Source organism: Nycticebus coucang, chromosome 4 (genome assembly GCF_027406575.1).
Source record: "Nycticebus coucang isolate mNycCou1 chromosome 4, mNycCou1.pri, whole genome shotgun sequence".
In the NCBI taxonomy this organism is placed as follows: Eukaryota; Metazoa; Chordata; class Mammalia; order Primates; family Lorisidae; genus Nycticebus; species Nycticebus coucang.
In genome coordinates this window covers 62,655,888-62,670,701 of record NC_069783.1, presented here as the reverse complement: position 1 = coordinate 62,670,701, position 14,814 = coordinate 62,655,888, and the positions used below count along the sequence as shown (strand labels likewise).

The following is a 14,814-nucleotide window of genomic DNA, read 5'->3' as shown; positions in this document are numbered from 1 at the left end:
CGGTATTTTTAAGGCTTTATCTATTACAGATTAGCTACAAATTAAAATCAAGTAAAAGTTTATAATGCCAAATTTCTAATTAAGAAAGATTTTTTTCATTTAGCATCTTTGCTTTGTATAATCACTCTCTTGTGTCTTTGTATCTGTTTTCCTTTTACACCACCCATTTCTACTTCCTTTGTGCAATGACTAGGTTTTTCCCCCTTTGATATTATCTTCAACTCATATGCATAGAAAATGCCTGAAAACAAAACTGAAAAGTTCTTTTTAGCAGTATTTTTCATTTGGCACAAGTCAGAGATATAGTCATAAACATTACATGCCTTTCCTTTGGCAGTGTTTAATCAGTCTATGAATTTTTCCATATCAAGCCCAGAATATGGCAAACTTTTGTTAACTGTAAAGTCACAGAATTGTTAGAAAACAAATAAATTCTGCTCATTAGTGAACTTTATAACTCCTTGAATGATACCAAAAATAAGATTCCTCTTACCTTGCAAGATTTTGTATTTTATTCTTTACCAGAGCAGTACTGAGTTTTGTTTTCAGTTTCTACATGGGGATTGGTTTTGATTATTTTACAATTTAAAATACATACAAGGGAGACCTAGAATTTATAGAGTTTTAGGAAAATGAAATTATATTCTTATTCTGTTACTACTGCTAAATATTCTTCTGTACCCCGCACAACTTGAGAAATTTCTTTCACAGGTGAGGTTATATAGAATGTATAAATCTCTACCCTAAATTTCAGGGGGAAGAATACATAAGTATGTAATATATAAGATAAATAGATGTCTCTTTTTTAATGAAAAGATTATCTGATTTGATTGATCTGCCTACTAATTTTTGCTATTAACCTTTTTTATTTTTAGGCAATAAGTAACAAGGACCAGCATAGCATATCATATACTTTATCTCGGGCCCAAACAGTAGTGGTCGAATATACTCATGACAGCAACACTGATATGTTTCAGGTATTATAACATCTGAAATTTTTTTTCTTAAAAAAACGTGAAAGTTAAAAATTTATTATTGGTGGTTTTGCTATGGTCAAAAGGATTATTATATTTTAATAATGTATTTCACTGAAATGTATATTGATTTCTAAACCGAATCCATAGAAATTTGTGTAGCATGGTTGAAAAAGGCTCTGGAATTAGAATTCCTGGTAAACATTACTTAGCCACTCCCTTAGTTTCCTACTCTGTAAAGTACAGATAATAGAATCTCCCAAATGACTTTTAGGAGGCTTGGATGATTTAGTGCATGTAAAGTACTCAGAGCTAAATGTTAGCTATTATTGTTCAAAAAAAGAAACCAAGAAACACTCTGCACATATGTATGACTTTTTTTTGCCACTATTTCTTACTTTTTTCTCAAAGCAACAAGAAGCTCAGTCAGTTTCTAACTATTCGTGTCATATATGTAAAGTCAAACTTGTTTCTCAGCACATATTTGGTCAAAGCTACTGGTACAGTAAGTTTTCTTTCTCTCATTCTTTGTACCATCCAGTGCTGATAATTTTTATAAACCAACAGATTTTAGGATAGTCAAGCCCAAAAGCCTTTATTTTCTTCCTTAATTTTGGGCTCTCTAAAGCTTTGAGTTTTTTTAAAAACAAACTTAAGTAGGGCATAGATTGCCTGATAATGTTGTTCTTATAATTATTATACCAGTAACTTCTATTTTTCCTTATTTTATAAGGCTAAATAAAGGTGAAAGGCCCAGAAATATATATAATTTTAATCAATAACAACATATTTCTTTAAAGTCACTCCCTCTACCCAACCCTTTTAAATGAGTTGATGACATTTTTTTCTCCAGTTAAAATTAGAATGTGGGTATTGGTTTATGTTTTCATTGCTTTTACTAAAAATAAATAATATCCTTCATGAAGATGAAGGTTTAGATCTAAGAAAAACCTAACACAAAGCTCTAGGAGGATTTTTAACATTTTACTGCACCAACAGCAATTAAAATAAATGAGCTTAGCTTTTTTGAAAATCAAGATACTACCAAGATATTTAACCATAGACTAGAATTTTAGCTTCAGAAAGTACCTTATATTTATTTTGTAGATGATGTTAACAGAAATCTTACGACTTAAAGATTATAGAATTACTACAGGGCAAAATTGGGATTAAACCAGGCATCCTGAATTCTGGAACAATGTCTTCACCTTTTAATGAATGCCCTTAAATAAGTTGCAACCTTTTTGGTTTTCTCCTTTTTCATAAAGTAAAGAATTTTCCCCAGTATCATAAACTGATTATGCCCTTTCTGCGAGCATTTCTTTGGAAAATTGAAGCATTTCTGCATCCAAAGTGTGAAATCTGTCAGAAACTACTTTATTTAATAAACGAGCCAGTCTTTGGGAACTTGTATTATAAACACTCTAGGATTGTCTACCCTCTAAACTAGGTAAGATCATTGATTGTTCAAGCCATCAGATATTCCTAATCCAACTCTGTGCATTGCTTGGCACTTTGAAGTCAATAAAGGAGATGTGAGTAAATTAAATGCCCAGGTGCTACACTGGCAGTCTACAGAAGTACAGCCTTTTGAAGAAGAATGGAGAAAAGACTTACAGTACTGTCTTTTTATCTAGATCTTTTTATCAGATTGAGTAGGAACAACCAGTAGAAAGCATTCTGGGAAAAGAGATGGCAAAGAAGTACATACACAGTGTGACAAAAGATTGGTGAATAAGCTATACTCAATAGCAACAGGATACTTGTATACCAAAATAGCAGGAAGTTAGGCTGGACTGATAGATGAGAGACAAATCCTGTGTCTGTTTCTAACTTTTATCAGAAATAAGAACATAAGAAGTTTCTATAAACTGTTAACGAACCACTGAATTTCTCATGGTGTGGGAGAGAGTGATATTATAAGATCTGTATTTTTTAAGCTAATAATAGCAGTTAGGGGAATAATTACTAAAGTTTATCCTAATGTGCAGTCCTATCTTATCCCAGTCCTGTAGCTTTTTCTCCTTATAGATACTTCAGATTTCTTCCTTCTCACTGTCATTACCAGTATTGCTTTGATGTCTTAAATCTTCCCCTCCAAGACCCAGATCAAATGTCAATGTTCTGAAACAATCTCTCTTCCCAAATAATTGCTGCTTCTGCTTGATTCTGAATATTACTCTTCAGTTGAAAAGATCTGAGACCATTTTCTTTGGATATCATTATCTTAAAAGTAAAGAAAAGGGACATCTAGTTTTCTATTTGTTAACCAGTTTGCCCCTAAAACTAAACTAAATATAAAGACTTTATTCTTGGCCAGCTATAGTGGCTCATTCTGTAATCCTGGCATTCTGGAAAGTCCTGACAGGAAGATAGCTTGAGGTCAGGAATTTAAGACCAACCTGAGCAAGAGCGAGACCCCATCTGTACCACAAATAGAAAAATTAGCCAGGCTTCGTGGCACACACCTATAGTCCCAGTTACCCAGGAGGCTGAGGCAGGAGGATCCCTTAAACCCAGGAGTTTGAGTTTGCTGTGAGATATGATGATGCCACTGTACTCTAACCGGGACAACAGAGCAAGACTCTGTCTCCAAAAACGCAACAAAAAAAAATTGTATACTTAATGACTTCAAGATTGGACAGAAACACTGAATAATTTTATCTAAAAGTGAGGCTCAACTATGTGAAGAATAACTTTTACAAGTCATTATCCCAGCCCGGCACAGTGGCTCACACCTATAATCCTAGCATTCTGGGAGACAGAGGCAGATGGATTGCTTGAGCTCAGGAGTTTGAGACCAGCCTAAGAAAGAGAGACCTCCATCTCTAAAAATAGCCAAGTGTTGTGGCAGGCGCCTGTAGTTCTAGCTACTTAGGAGGCTAAGGCAAGGGGATCACTTGAATCCAAGAGTTTGAGGTTGCTGTGAGCTATGATACTATGGCACTCTACCAAGGATGACAAAATGAAACCGTCTTAAAAAAAAAAAAATCATAATTCCTTACTCTGCACAGTCAGTGCTTAAAAAAAAAGTCATTGTCTTTGTAGAGGGTTAGTATTTCTAGTCAATACCCACATCCTTATGAAGATGTTTTTAATTCTTGGGTTCCTCACCCATCTAGAACTCTTATCTGGGAACCTTATCTCTCTGAAAAGTGGTCAAGAACCGGAATGAAATAGGAAGGACATCTAGGCATGTATAATAAATGTCACTAAAGTCCACGCACTGAAATTCCTTTTCTGTGTATCCTGGAGAATTCCCACACTCTCACCAAGAACCGTTTAAACTACTCTTCTTTGAAGAGTTACTTGATATCTCAACACATGGCAGAATAAGAGTAGCCAGTTAGAGAAGAGGCTCGTTGCTGGAAATAAGATGACCAAAACCAAGGATGATTGCTGGTGCAACCTGACAGAAAAGAAACAGGAAAATCTGTGAAGCTTACATAAAACTTCAAAACAAGGCCATGCAAGCCCTTAACATTAATCACTGGTCTTATTTACCTCTTATAGCTGCTGAAGACATCACTGCATTTCAGCTAAGTATAGATGGTATTCATAGTGTAATGTCCTGGAGTCATCACAAAAGATTGACTTTTATATTCACTATATTTTCTTAAAGGCGGTAGAGTAATAAATGATAGACACATTTCCAGCCAAAAGGGTTAAAATTAAAGTCTGCAGCCATCTTGAGATCTCACCCATCCTGAATTCTTCATTCCCTGAGAGTTTCATATATTGTTCCTACTTAATTCTGTGCTCTGAGTGATTACAACATCAGAGAAAGTCTGACAGATTAGTTTTCAAGGGTATAGATGCCCCCAGAGTTAAGTATGTTATGTCTGAGCTTTAGAAATTTTAGAAGCTTATGTTTTCTCCTTATTGTGTGCCTTTCTTGAATGGATTTTTCCACTGTGCTTTTTCAATAGGCTTATAGGTTTTCTTTTGTTTTTTTTTCCTCTTAGATTGGTCGGTCTACTGAAAGTCCCATTGATTTTGTGGTAACTGACACAGTTCCTGGAAGTCAAAGTAATTCTGATACACAGTCAGTACAAAGCACTATATCAAGATTTGCCTGTAGAATCATATGTGAACGGAACCCGCCCTTTATAGCACGGATTTATGCTGCAGGATTTGACTCTTCAAAAAACATCTTTCTTGGGGTAAAAAACTTTTTTCCTAAGGGATACTTTTCTGTGTACCAGCTTCTATTTCCAAATTACAAATAAATGGAACCTTACTATATTATTTCTACTAGGAAAAGGCTGCCAAATGGAAGACATCAGATGGGCAGATGGATGGCTTGACCACTAATGGCGTTCTTGTGATGCATCCACGCAATGGATTCACAGAAGACTCCAAGCCTGGAATATGGAGAGAAATATCTGTGTGTGGAAATGTATTTAGCCTGCGTGAAACCAGATCAGCTCAGCAGAGAGGAAAAATGGTAAACACTAGATTGTAGCTTCTTATTTAGCTATAGTAATCACATAGGATGAATTGGACTATGTGATTAATGTACATTCCAAAAAAACTTTTAAATCTATTGTTGACACAGTACTAAATGTAAGAATCAAATGCTGACTATCATATTACACTATAGAAGAGTATTTTAATGTTTCACTTACTAAACTTTAAGAAGTTATTGTTCTGCATATTATGTTAATATATTTTAAAACCTAAGCTTTCCTAAATTAAACAGCACCTTATCTTTCTACTTAAATCTGTATATTATTGATCGTATCTTCTTAATTACAAATATTAACCATTAAATAGCCATAAGTCTAAAAAGAGATATTTGATGTGTTTATTCTTAATTTTCAAACATATACAGGAGTGCCAGAAAATTGTGTACACATTTAAAGAGATGTTACCATCTATGTATTACTTTTCAAAGTTAAATTGAATTGTGGTAGCAGTGTGTAGTATGACATTCGCTCAAAAGATTGCATTAATCAAATGAATGCTAGCATCACTGTGTGACCGGCATGAATAAGATAGCTTTTTCTTTTAAAACGTGCATACTTTTTTTTGGCACACACTGTATTTTTCATGCCTGCCATCAGTTTCTTGATCATTTAATGATAATCATAGAAAATGTCATTTCTTCAGTAAAGAACCACATAATACCAAAACTCTTAGGTAAAATTTCAAATCAGTAGTGAATGTGTTTTTTGATTCTTGTCTTCTGTAGGTGGAAATGGAAACCAATCAGTTACAAGATGGTTCATTAATTGACCTCTGTGGTGCAACATTGCTGTGGCGTACTGCAGAAGGCCTTTCCCACACTCCCACAGTGAAGCATTTAGAAGCTTTAAGACAGGAAATCAATGCAGCACGACCTCAGTGCCCTGTAGGATTCAACACACTAGCATTTCCTAGTATGAAGAGGAAAGATGTTGTAGATGAAAAACAACCATGGGTATATCTAAACTGCGGCCATGTACATGGCTATCATAACTGGGGAAACAAAGAAGAACGTGATGGAAAAGATCGTGAATGTCCTATGTGTAGGTCTGTTGGTCCCTATGTTCCTCTGTGGCTTGGATGTGAAGCTGGATTTTATGTGGACGCTGGCCCTCCAACCCATGCGTTTAGCCCGTGTGGGCACGTTTGTTCAGAAAAGACAACTGCCCATTGGTCCCAGATCCCACTTCCTCATGGTACTCATACTTTTCATGCAGCCTGTCCCTTTTGTGCACATCAGTTGGCTGGTGAACAAGGCTACATCAGACTTATTTTCCAAGGACCTCTAGACTAACAGACAGTTGTCCTCCCAGGACTGCATTATAAATTTATAAGCTAAGTGAGTGGGTTTTCAAACCTGTTGTCCACATCACAGTTTTTTCTGCTCTGGTCATTTGCATTAAGATGAAGAATTTTTTTAAACATTTATATAAACAGTTTCAATTTCTGAGTAAAAATCTGGAAAACTCAAGCAAAAGAATTTCTGAAAGTACCAGTCTTCTGAATTCTGAGTTTTGGAAATATATTTTGAGGAGAAAAAAATATGAATCATCCATCCTCAGTATTGAAACATTGTTTTGTATAACTGAGGGTACTGTTGGTTCAAACTATGTTAGTTTACTGTTTGTTGCAAACATTGTAAAATACAGCAACATGTATATTAACTTTTTTCTATTTATCTTTATTATAGAAAATCTCTTAGAACGTTCTTGATAGAGTAGCATGGTAATGATGGTGTCACACTCTTGGTGTGAATGGTAGATTAGTGAGCACATAGCTCAAGGATTTGCAAAGTTAGGAAGGACAAGAGAGCCTCTCTCCTCCACCCCTCATCTAGATATGGAATTTGGTAAATTAGAATACTTTATAAAACCAAATTCATGTTACCATTGTGTAAGAAGTGTTTGTTTTTAACCACATTGAATTTAATCGGGAAATATTTTTTTCCTTAATGTTTCTCTCGATTGTAGTACTATAACAAAAACTTAATGCTAAGAAACATTTTATATGCTCCTTTGAATATGCAATTTAATCTAGATTATCTATTTTTCTCCCATGATAACTAATCTGTTTTTAGTATCAGCAACACTTGGCAAGTTTATTTTTTGGATATAAACTGTGGTTCATCTGTTCACTGTTTCTAGAAAAAAAACCATTCCTTTAAGAAAAAGCATAAATTAACAAGGAAGGAGAATGACTTGATTTGCTTTTAGAAAGTGAAATGCTTAATTAATTAATCATTCTGTATTTGGCCTTATCCAGACATTAGGAAATCTGGAGATACTATATATAAAGGGTTATATGAAAAAAATGACCCCTTTTTTTCTTTATTGGCCGGGGCCAGGTTTGAACCCGCCACCTCCGGTATATGGGGCCAGTGCCCTACTCCTTTGAGCCACAGGCACCGCCCTGACCCCTAGTAGACCAGCCTTAAATGTGGGCCTGAATCCTAAGGAAAGTTGCCACAATAGACTCCAGTTAGACATCTGGTTGGCAGATGAGCAATGATGACAGCAGAGTGAAGGGCATGGTCTGTTTATTCTCATTTCAGTAAGTCCTTTGCTTTCTGAAGCAAGAACAAGTTTCTTCTCTCCTCTCACTTTTTTAAAAATGTACCACAAGAAGCGTATAGACAGTTGTACCACAAGAAAACTATAGACAGTTGCACTACATCAAACCCTTTTTTGACACTTGTATAAACCAGTACACTTAGATTTAGACAGAATCGTTTTTTTAACCTTTTGTTACTTTACTTTGAAAAGTTGTATAATACCCAATTGACTATAGCAAATTTTTGTATGTGGTAGCATAGCTTTAATTTATCTTATTACAGTGCTGTTCCGAATTTCCTTTTGGTTTTAAAAAAAGCAAAACTTATTGCTTAGAAGCCATGAACTGTTTTATTTTACTTCAGCTGTCAAAATTTCCTTGTTTTTAAAAATGATCATTTGGGTTCACTCAGGAAATGCATGTCAGGAAACTTGTATTATAAGTTTATTAGTTGTGATGTATCAGTAACTGCTGTTACCCCTTTTTCAAAGAAATACAATTAATTTTGAAGTTTTCTAGATTGTCACATGCTTTGTGACTAATGCAAGGAAATCAAGTCCTGTGTTGTATTTGTTCTAGTCATTTCTGTTCAGGCTATATATTGTAGCTTAATTTTTATTTGCAATTAATTTATTCAAACTAAGTAAATACTTTTCAAAATAGATATTTGAATTTGTCTCTGTGAATTCATTTTTGCACAACCAAGAATGAGAAACTAGAAGTGAAAATTGTATACAAATCTCCATACTTCAAAAAATTCATTTGAAATAGATGAAGAGTTTCCATTTAATGGAATACTTTAAAGTCTCTGGTTCTCTTTGGAAAGCATCTCTTACTTATTAACAAAGGAGCTCTGGTAGTGGTTGAATAATTGAGGCTTTTTCTAAGTTAAACCCTGACAGGGGAGTTGGCTTTTTGCAAGTTATAGTGCCTTGGTGACCATAAAAGTTTCATGTCCTTCCCAAAGTACCTGGATTTCCTCCTAATAGCTGGGAAGAAGCTGGGGTACATTTTTCTCTCAAATTCAAGTGTTGAAAACTCAGGCAATTTAAATCATTAATCAGGACTTTTTGTTCAAGCACTTCGAATATTGCTTCTGTCATTTTGCCAGTGCCTAATAGAACAGTTTTACTTACTCATTTGTCTTAAGGGAATGTCAATATTCTGATCAAGAAAGGTAAAAAGTTGTATTTAGGTTTCCTGAATGTACTGTCAAGAAAGATAATCTTAATGGCTCTTTTATCAAAGCAATCTTTGTATTTAAATGTTCCTTAATTCATATAGGGAACTAAATTTCCCTTCATATGTTAGCGTTATGAAGCAAGACATGAGGGCAGACATTCAGATGCAGAAGTCTTTATTGGTTATCCTCTTGCAGCCGTGGTTGCTTACTTCCCCATATGAAAGTCATCTAGTACATGTAAGGCAGGTTAGGAATAAATAATGTAAATATTTAATTACATCTAACATTTGAGTACTCCCACTCCACTCTTCCTTAGGATACCTCAGGAACCATGAGTGATGCATGACACAGACTGAGGACACCATTCATTACGTCTTTAAGTTTGTAAGATAACCGTAATTCTAACACTTTGACCCCTCATTCCAATGGATCATCTTGTGCTACTCAACTTTAGAGACCACACTGGTTAATAGATCTACGATACATTCTCTTTATGTGCTAAGCATTGACCCTGTCACAAATCGGATTAGTAAAACTCTACATAACTGAACTCTTATTATTTGCCCACCTCCCACCTTCAGAATTACTCTAAGTATTCCCTAATGCTTTGTTCTCAAATTTCACTCATTGTTCCAACAAATGTTTGTATGCCCACTGTGTACCAGGCCCTGTCCTAAAGGGGGTGATGTAGCAGAGAAAGGGGGAAAAAAGATCCCTGTCTTCATGATCTTTGTGTTCTGGTAGGAAAGATAGAAAAAGAGCAAAAAAAAGGTTTAAAAATACATGAGGGAACATATGCTGAGGGGGACAAATAAAGCAGGAAAGAGATACAAAATATCATGAGTGGGAGGTGTAGTGTTGACAGTATCAAGTAGGGCCTGGGAAAGCCCCCCAGGGAAGGTGGTATTCGAGTAAAAGTTCTGAAGGCGCAGAAGGGAGAAGGACATCACTACTCACAAGAGCATTTAGGCAACGGAGACACCATTGCAAAGGCCCTGGAATATTTCTATAATAGCAAAGAGGCTAGTGTGTGGTCAAGTGGTATGGAAAGGGAGAGTAAAAAAGTAAAATGACAGAGGTGAAGTGGGAGCTGGGGATGAAAGTAGATTATGGAGGATCTTTTGGGTTTTATTCGGAGTGAGGTAGGGACCATTGTTGAGTTTTGAGCCGCAGAGTAACATGATCTGGCATGTTTTAATGGGATCAAAATAGACTGAAGGTGGGATCAGGGAATTGCAGTGATCCTGGAGGTGAATGATGGTGGCGTGGATCAAGATAGTGGCAGTGAGGGTGGTTTGAAAAATGGTAAGTTTCTGAATGTTTTAAAGGCAGAGCTGACAGATTTAGTAGTAAATCATATATGGGGTATGAACGAAGAAAGAGGAGTCAAGGATGAGATGGCTCAGTCAAGATCAGTGAAGATTATGAGAAAAGCAGTTTAGAGGGAGAGGTGTACTAGCGGTGGAATCAAGAACCTAATAGTCTTAGACATTAGACTGAGTCTCCTATTGGATGAGATACTTGCCAAAGATAGGATGTCTCCATTTTTTCTCATAACTGCAATTAAACGTCTCAGCCATTGTGATCAGTGTTTTCTATCTGCCCCATATCAGTTTAGAAACAAAAAAGAATTCCTCCTGATTAATAGTGAACTTGCTTTCATCAAAATAGATTTGAGACACCTCTCATGTTTCTCTCTTTGCTTTGGCTACCCTCTGAGGAAAGGCACACTCTTGTTTATTCAACTAGAGTAACTTCCTTTAGCCAAGTACTCTGATACATTTTTTTCTTCTTCCTCACCCATATACCTTTTTACTTGGCTCTTGCCTTGTTTAAAAAAAAAAAAAAAAAGTCTTCAGTTGTTTTTTTTTAATCTTAGTATTTTGATGCTTCAAATCCTTTTTGGCAGTGGCAGAGTATAAGTTTTTGTTTATTCAAATACTTAACAGAAAACAGAATTCTTGAACTCTATTTTATAGTCCAGATTTTAATCTCCAGTTTCCCTGAAGGAAATGCACCTATGTTTGATAATTGTCAGCAGAAAATTGAATAAGATCAAAAGAATTTCCCAAATAATCATCATAAAGAATCATATCCAATCATTGTAGCAGGGATGTGATAGTAAGGCTGGGTTCTTTAGGTTGACAATAGGTTGTAAACCCAGCTATGTATGTCAGAGAGTTAAAAGCACAGCATAAAATCAATTCCTTTCAACTAAGATTTGCATGTTTGCTGTGTTCCAAGAACTGTTTTATATACGCCAGACTAAGAATATTACTGACATTATTTAAAACAACCCTAGGACCAGCCACAGCAATGTAACTTGGCTCATAACTGACTTAGAATTAGAACAGTGTAAGTCTCGCCCAATTTGTGTGTGCACAGACACCACTTTTAGCTTCCCTGTTTTAATGCTAGAACACATTGAAGGAATTTTTTTGCAAGTTGGTAAGTATCACTTACCATGGTAGATGGCACATGGTAGATGCTCAAAACCTATTTGTTGGATGACAGGAGAAAACAGAACTCTGAACCTGTAAGCTACCAGAACACCCTGAATAGGAGCATTCACAAAAAGAGTCAAAACAATTTGGGTTACAGAAGCAAATTTATTTGATCAGAAAATGTGTCTTCATTGGCTGAAAAAGGGAAAAGGTGGAAATACTGTGATAAGTGACATTAACTGGAAGGTAGGGCAACAAAGAAAAAACCCATGAATGGTGCCAGAAAAGAACAAAAAGGAGTATCCTGGAGATATGAAATATCAGGTATAGCTAAAAACCAATCCTCCTGCCTCGGTCTCCCGAGTGCCTGGAGGAACTAGAGGTGCCCACCACAATGCCCAGCAAATATTTCTATTTATCATAGAGATGGGCTCTCACTCTCACTCAGGCTGGTCTTGAATTCCTAAACTCCAGCAATTTTCCCACCTTTGCCTCCCAGTGTGCTACAACTACAGGTGTGAGCCACTGCGCCTGCTGACATTCAAGTTTTTGAGAACCTATTATTGAGGAGGAAAGGCACAAAAGGTACCCAATACTGAAAGGGAAAATCAAGGATACCTACATTAGATGTTCCTGATACTATGTTATATCATATTATTGTATAACTATTAATAAAAAATAAAATATAAATTAGAGAGGATCTTGGCAATCAAGTTACATATGAAGAAATGAAGGCCTAAGTGAAGTGATTATTGATTGACAGATCTAATATTAGAACTACTATCCTAATACTCTTAATCATCATAAACTTGAGTCACTTTAATTATAAAGTTACTGTTAAAGCAGAGGTAAGCATGTTGCACTAAGTTTGTATTTTTTAATTATAAGCATCTGCAGAGTAAATACCAATTCTTGTTTTCATGTTAACAATGATTCCCAAATGTAGGGAATGGTCTGCTTCAGATTTCATTTAACTAAAAGGTTGCCTAGTTTGGAATTGAAAGACAGAAGTAGGGTTGCCCAGTAGTTTCACTTTGGTTCTCTGCATAAATCATTTAAAATCATTCAGCAAATATATAAGTGCTTAATGACAAAGCTTTTAATTTACTTTCCTATTTATTGTGAAGTTAGAACAATTATTTTGCATACCACATCTCTGCAGAATGCAATGCATTCAGACACCCCACTTTCAATTGGCTTCTTTGTTAAATGACCTTTGGAAAATGAGTTATTTGAAATAGAGATGGTAACGTCTATTATTACATTGTCAAAGAAACTTCTCAGTTCACAGGATAGTTGAATAATAACCTGGACCCCAAGTGTCTGTAAATTGTCTAAATCTGGAATCATGAAGGACAGATTCCTAAGTAAAGAGGCTGGCGTTGAGTTGGACCAGGTGTACAGTGATGGGAGAATGAGAGGCTCCCACAAACTGTTGGTTATCTATAGCCGGGGGCTTCCAAAGCATGGATGGGCTCAGGTGGCAGCTGAGGAGTAGGGAGGGGAATTCCCTACTGTGGGTCTCTCTCTCTCTCTCTCTTTCTCTCTCTCACACACACACACACACACACACACACACACGACAGCTGCTTCTCAAGATGACTAGTTTGAAAGAAACTGTTCACTTGAGTAAGTTCTAACAAGTTTGTTAGTGTCATTTCTATATTAGTCACCCTGCATAAATGCAAATGTCAATTCTACTTTTCATTGATTTTATTCAAAGAACTCAACCATAGCAGGAGTTCCTGAATCAGGTATACTGTGCACAGTTGGTATCTTGTTGCAGAGGTAATGTAATATAACTTTGAGGTGATACTTGTCACATGATGGAAATGAAAATCAAAGATACTACTCTTGGGATGTGGCCTTTTGTGGAGAAGCATTAAAAGAACATTTAACCACTTTGGTGTATGCTATAGGATTTTTGAAATTTGAGAGTTAACAATCACGAGTTTATTTGAAGGTACTTTTCTGATTCCATTATTGCTACCAACTTCAAATATGGCCATATTTATTTACCAGAGTGTTTTAATTCCTCTTTAAATACAAAAGTACCATTGAAAGTGTCTGGGTGGAATTTCACAACTACAAGGAATTCAGACAAGGCAGGAGTCCAAGTCTCAATCCAGTCTGGGCTCAGATACCAGTCCTTAAATGTTCCTTTATCACAGTAGGTAACAATGGGCAGTTATTCGTTGTAAATAAACTAGAGACTAGGTGAGGAGAGTTAGAAAATATCAAGATAAGCAGTCCTGCCCTTCAGAGAGGATCCAATTATACTGAAGCCAGCATTTTTTTAAATTTTCTAACATGCTTTTATATTTTAACTCCTTGGCTCTGTGGACATAAATCTTATTACCTGCTTTTCTACAGGAGGAAATAATTCAACCCTTTGGCATCAACAAATTAATTTTAGTTCTACCTCATTTTTGTTCCTTAGGTCTTTGGTGCTGGTTCTATGTGTGAAATTAGACTCATAACAGCAGGTGATGTCAGACTAATAAATATCCTCTTCTTTGCGGAGCTCAATAGCCTCTTTGAAATACATATGTACAACAAAATCAAAGCATCTTTAATGAATTATGCAGTTATCTTAAGTTTAAGAAACTTTCTAGTCATTCAATGGCTAATGGAAAAGATAATCCAAATTATTTGGGGACAGAATACAGAACCATGATCCAACATATCAAATTCCCTAAAAATAAATTCCAAAGGACTGCCTCCGGTTTATCCCTCTGCTGGAGCCCCGCAGGCTTTCCTGACCTAATAATATAGACTTAGGCAGACAAACTAAAACTATTTAGTAAAAATACCTCACTGCAGCTTAAATTGACATTTTTTCAATGGTGACTTTTGCCACAGTTTTTTGGAAACTAGTGTGGACTAAAAGCACTAAAAATAGATTAATTGTGAGAGGCGGAGCAAGATGGCAGCCGAGTAACAGCTTCCTTGCATCTGGGCACAGTGAGTCTGGGGATATAGGACACCAGGCATCTCTGGCTGGTGGGATCTGCCTATCATCACCCCTGATAGGATACAGGGAGTCAGCAAGAGACTTCTGGACCCCAAGAGGAGGACTAAAACAGTGGAAAACTGGCAAGTGGTCGCGTGTGTTCAATCGGTCTAAACCCGCCCGCAACTGTAAGTTCAGTAGCAGCAAGACTGCAAATGAGAAAGGCCTTACCTGTGAACTGTT

General features: G+C 36.1%; 1 protein-coding gene across 1 annotated transcript in view; it reads left to right on the top strand.

Annotated features, from left to right (window-relative positions):
- The window catches only part of PELI1 (pellino E3 ubiquitin protein ligase 1), a 54,496-nt gene extending 45,839 nt beyond the window's left edge, over positions 1–8,657 (top strand). The window contains exons 4-7 of the mRNA XM_053588682.1: positions 876–977; positions 4,940–5,137; positions 5,233–5,421; positions 6,169–8,657. Of these exons, the coding sequence (XP_053444657.1) occupies positions 876–977; positions 4,940–5,137; positions 5,233–5,421; positions 6,169–6,735 (1,056 nt within the window). The 3' untranslated portion in view covers positions 6,736–8,657. The remainder of the gene's footprint in view (positions 1–875; positions 978–4,939; positions 5,138–5,232; positions 5,422–6,168) is intronic.
- Positions 8,658–14,814: the final 6,157 nt, after the last annotated feature.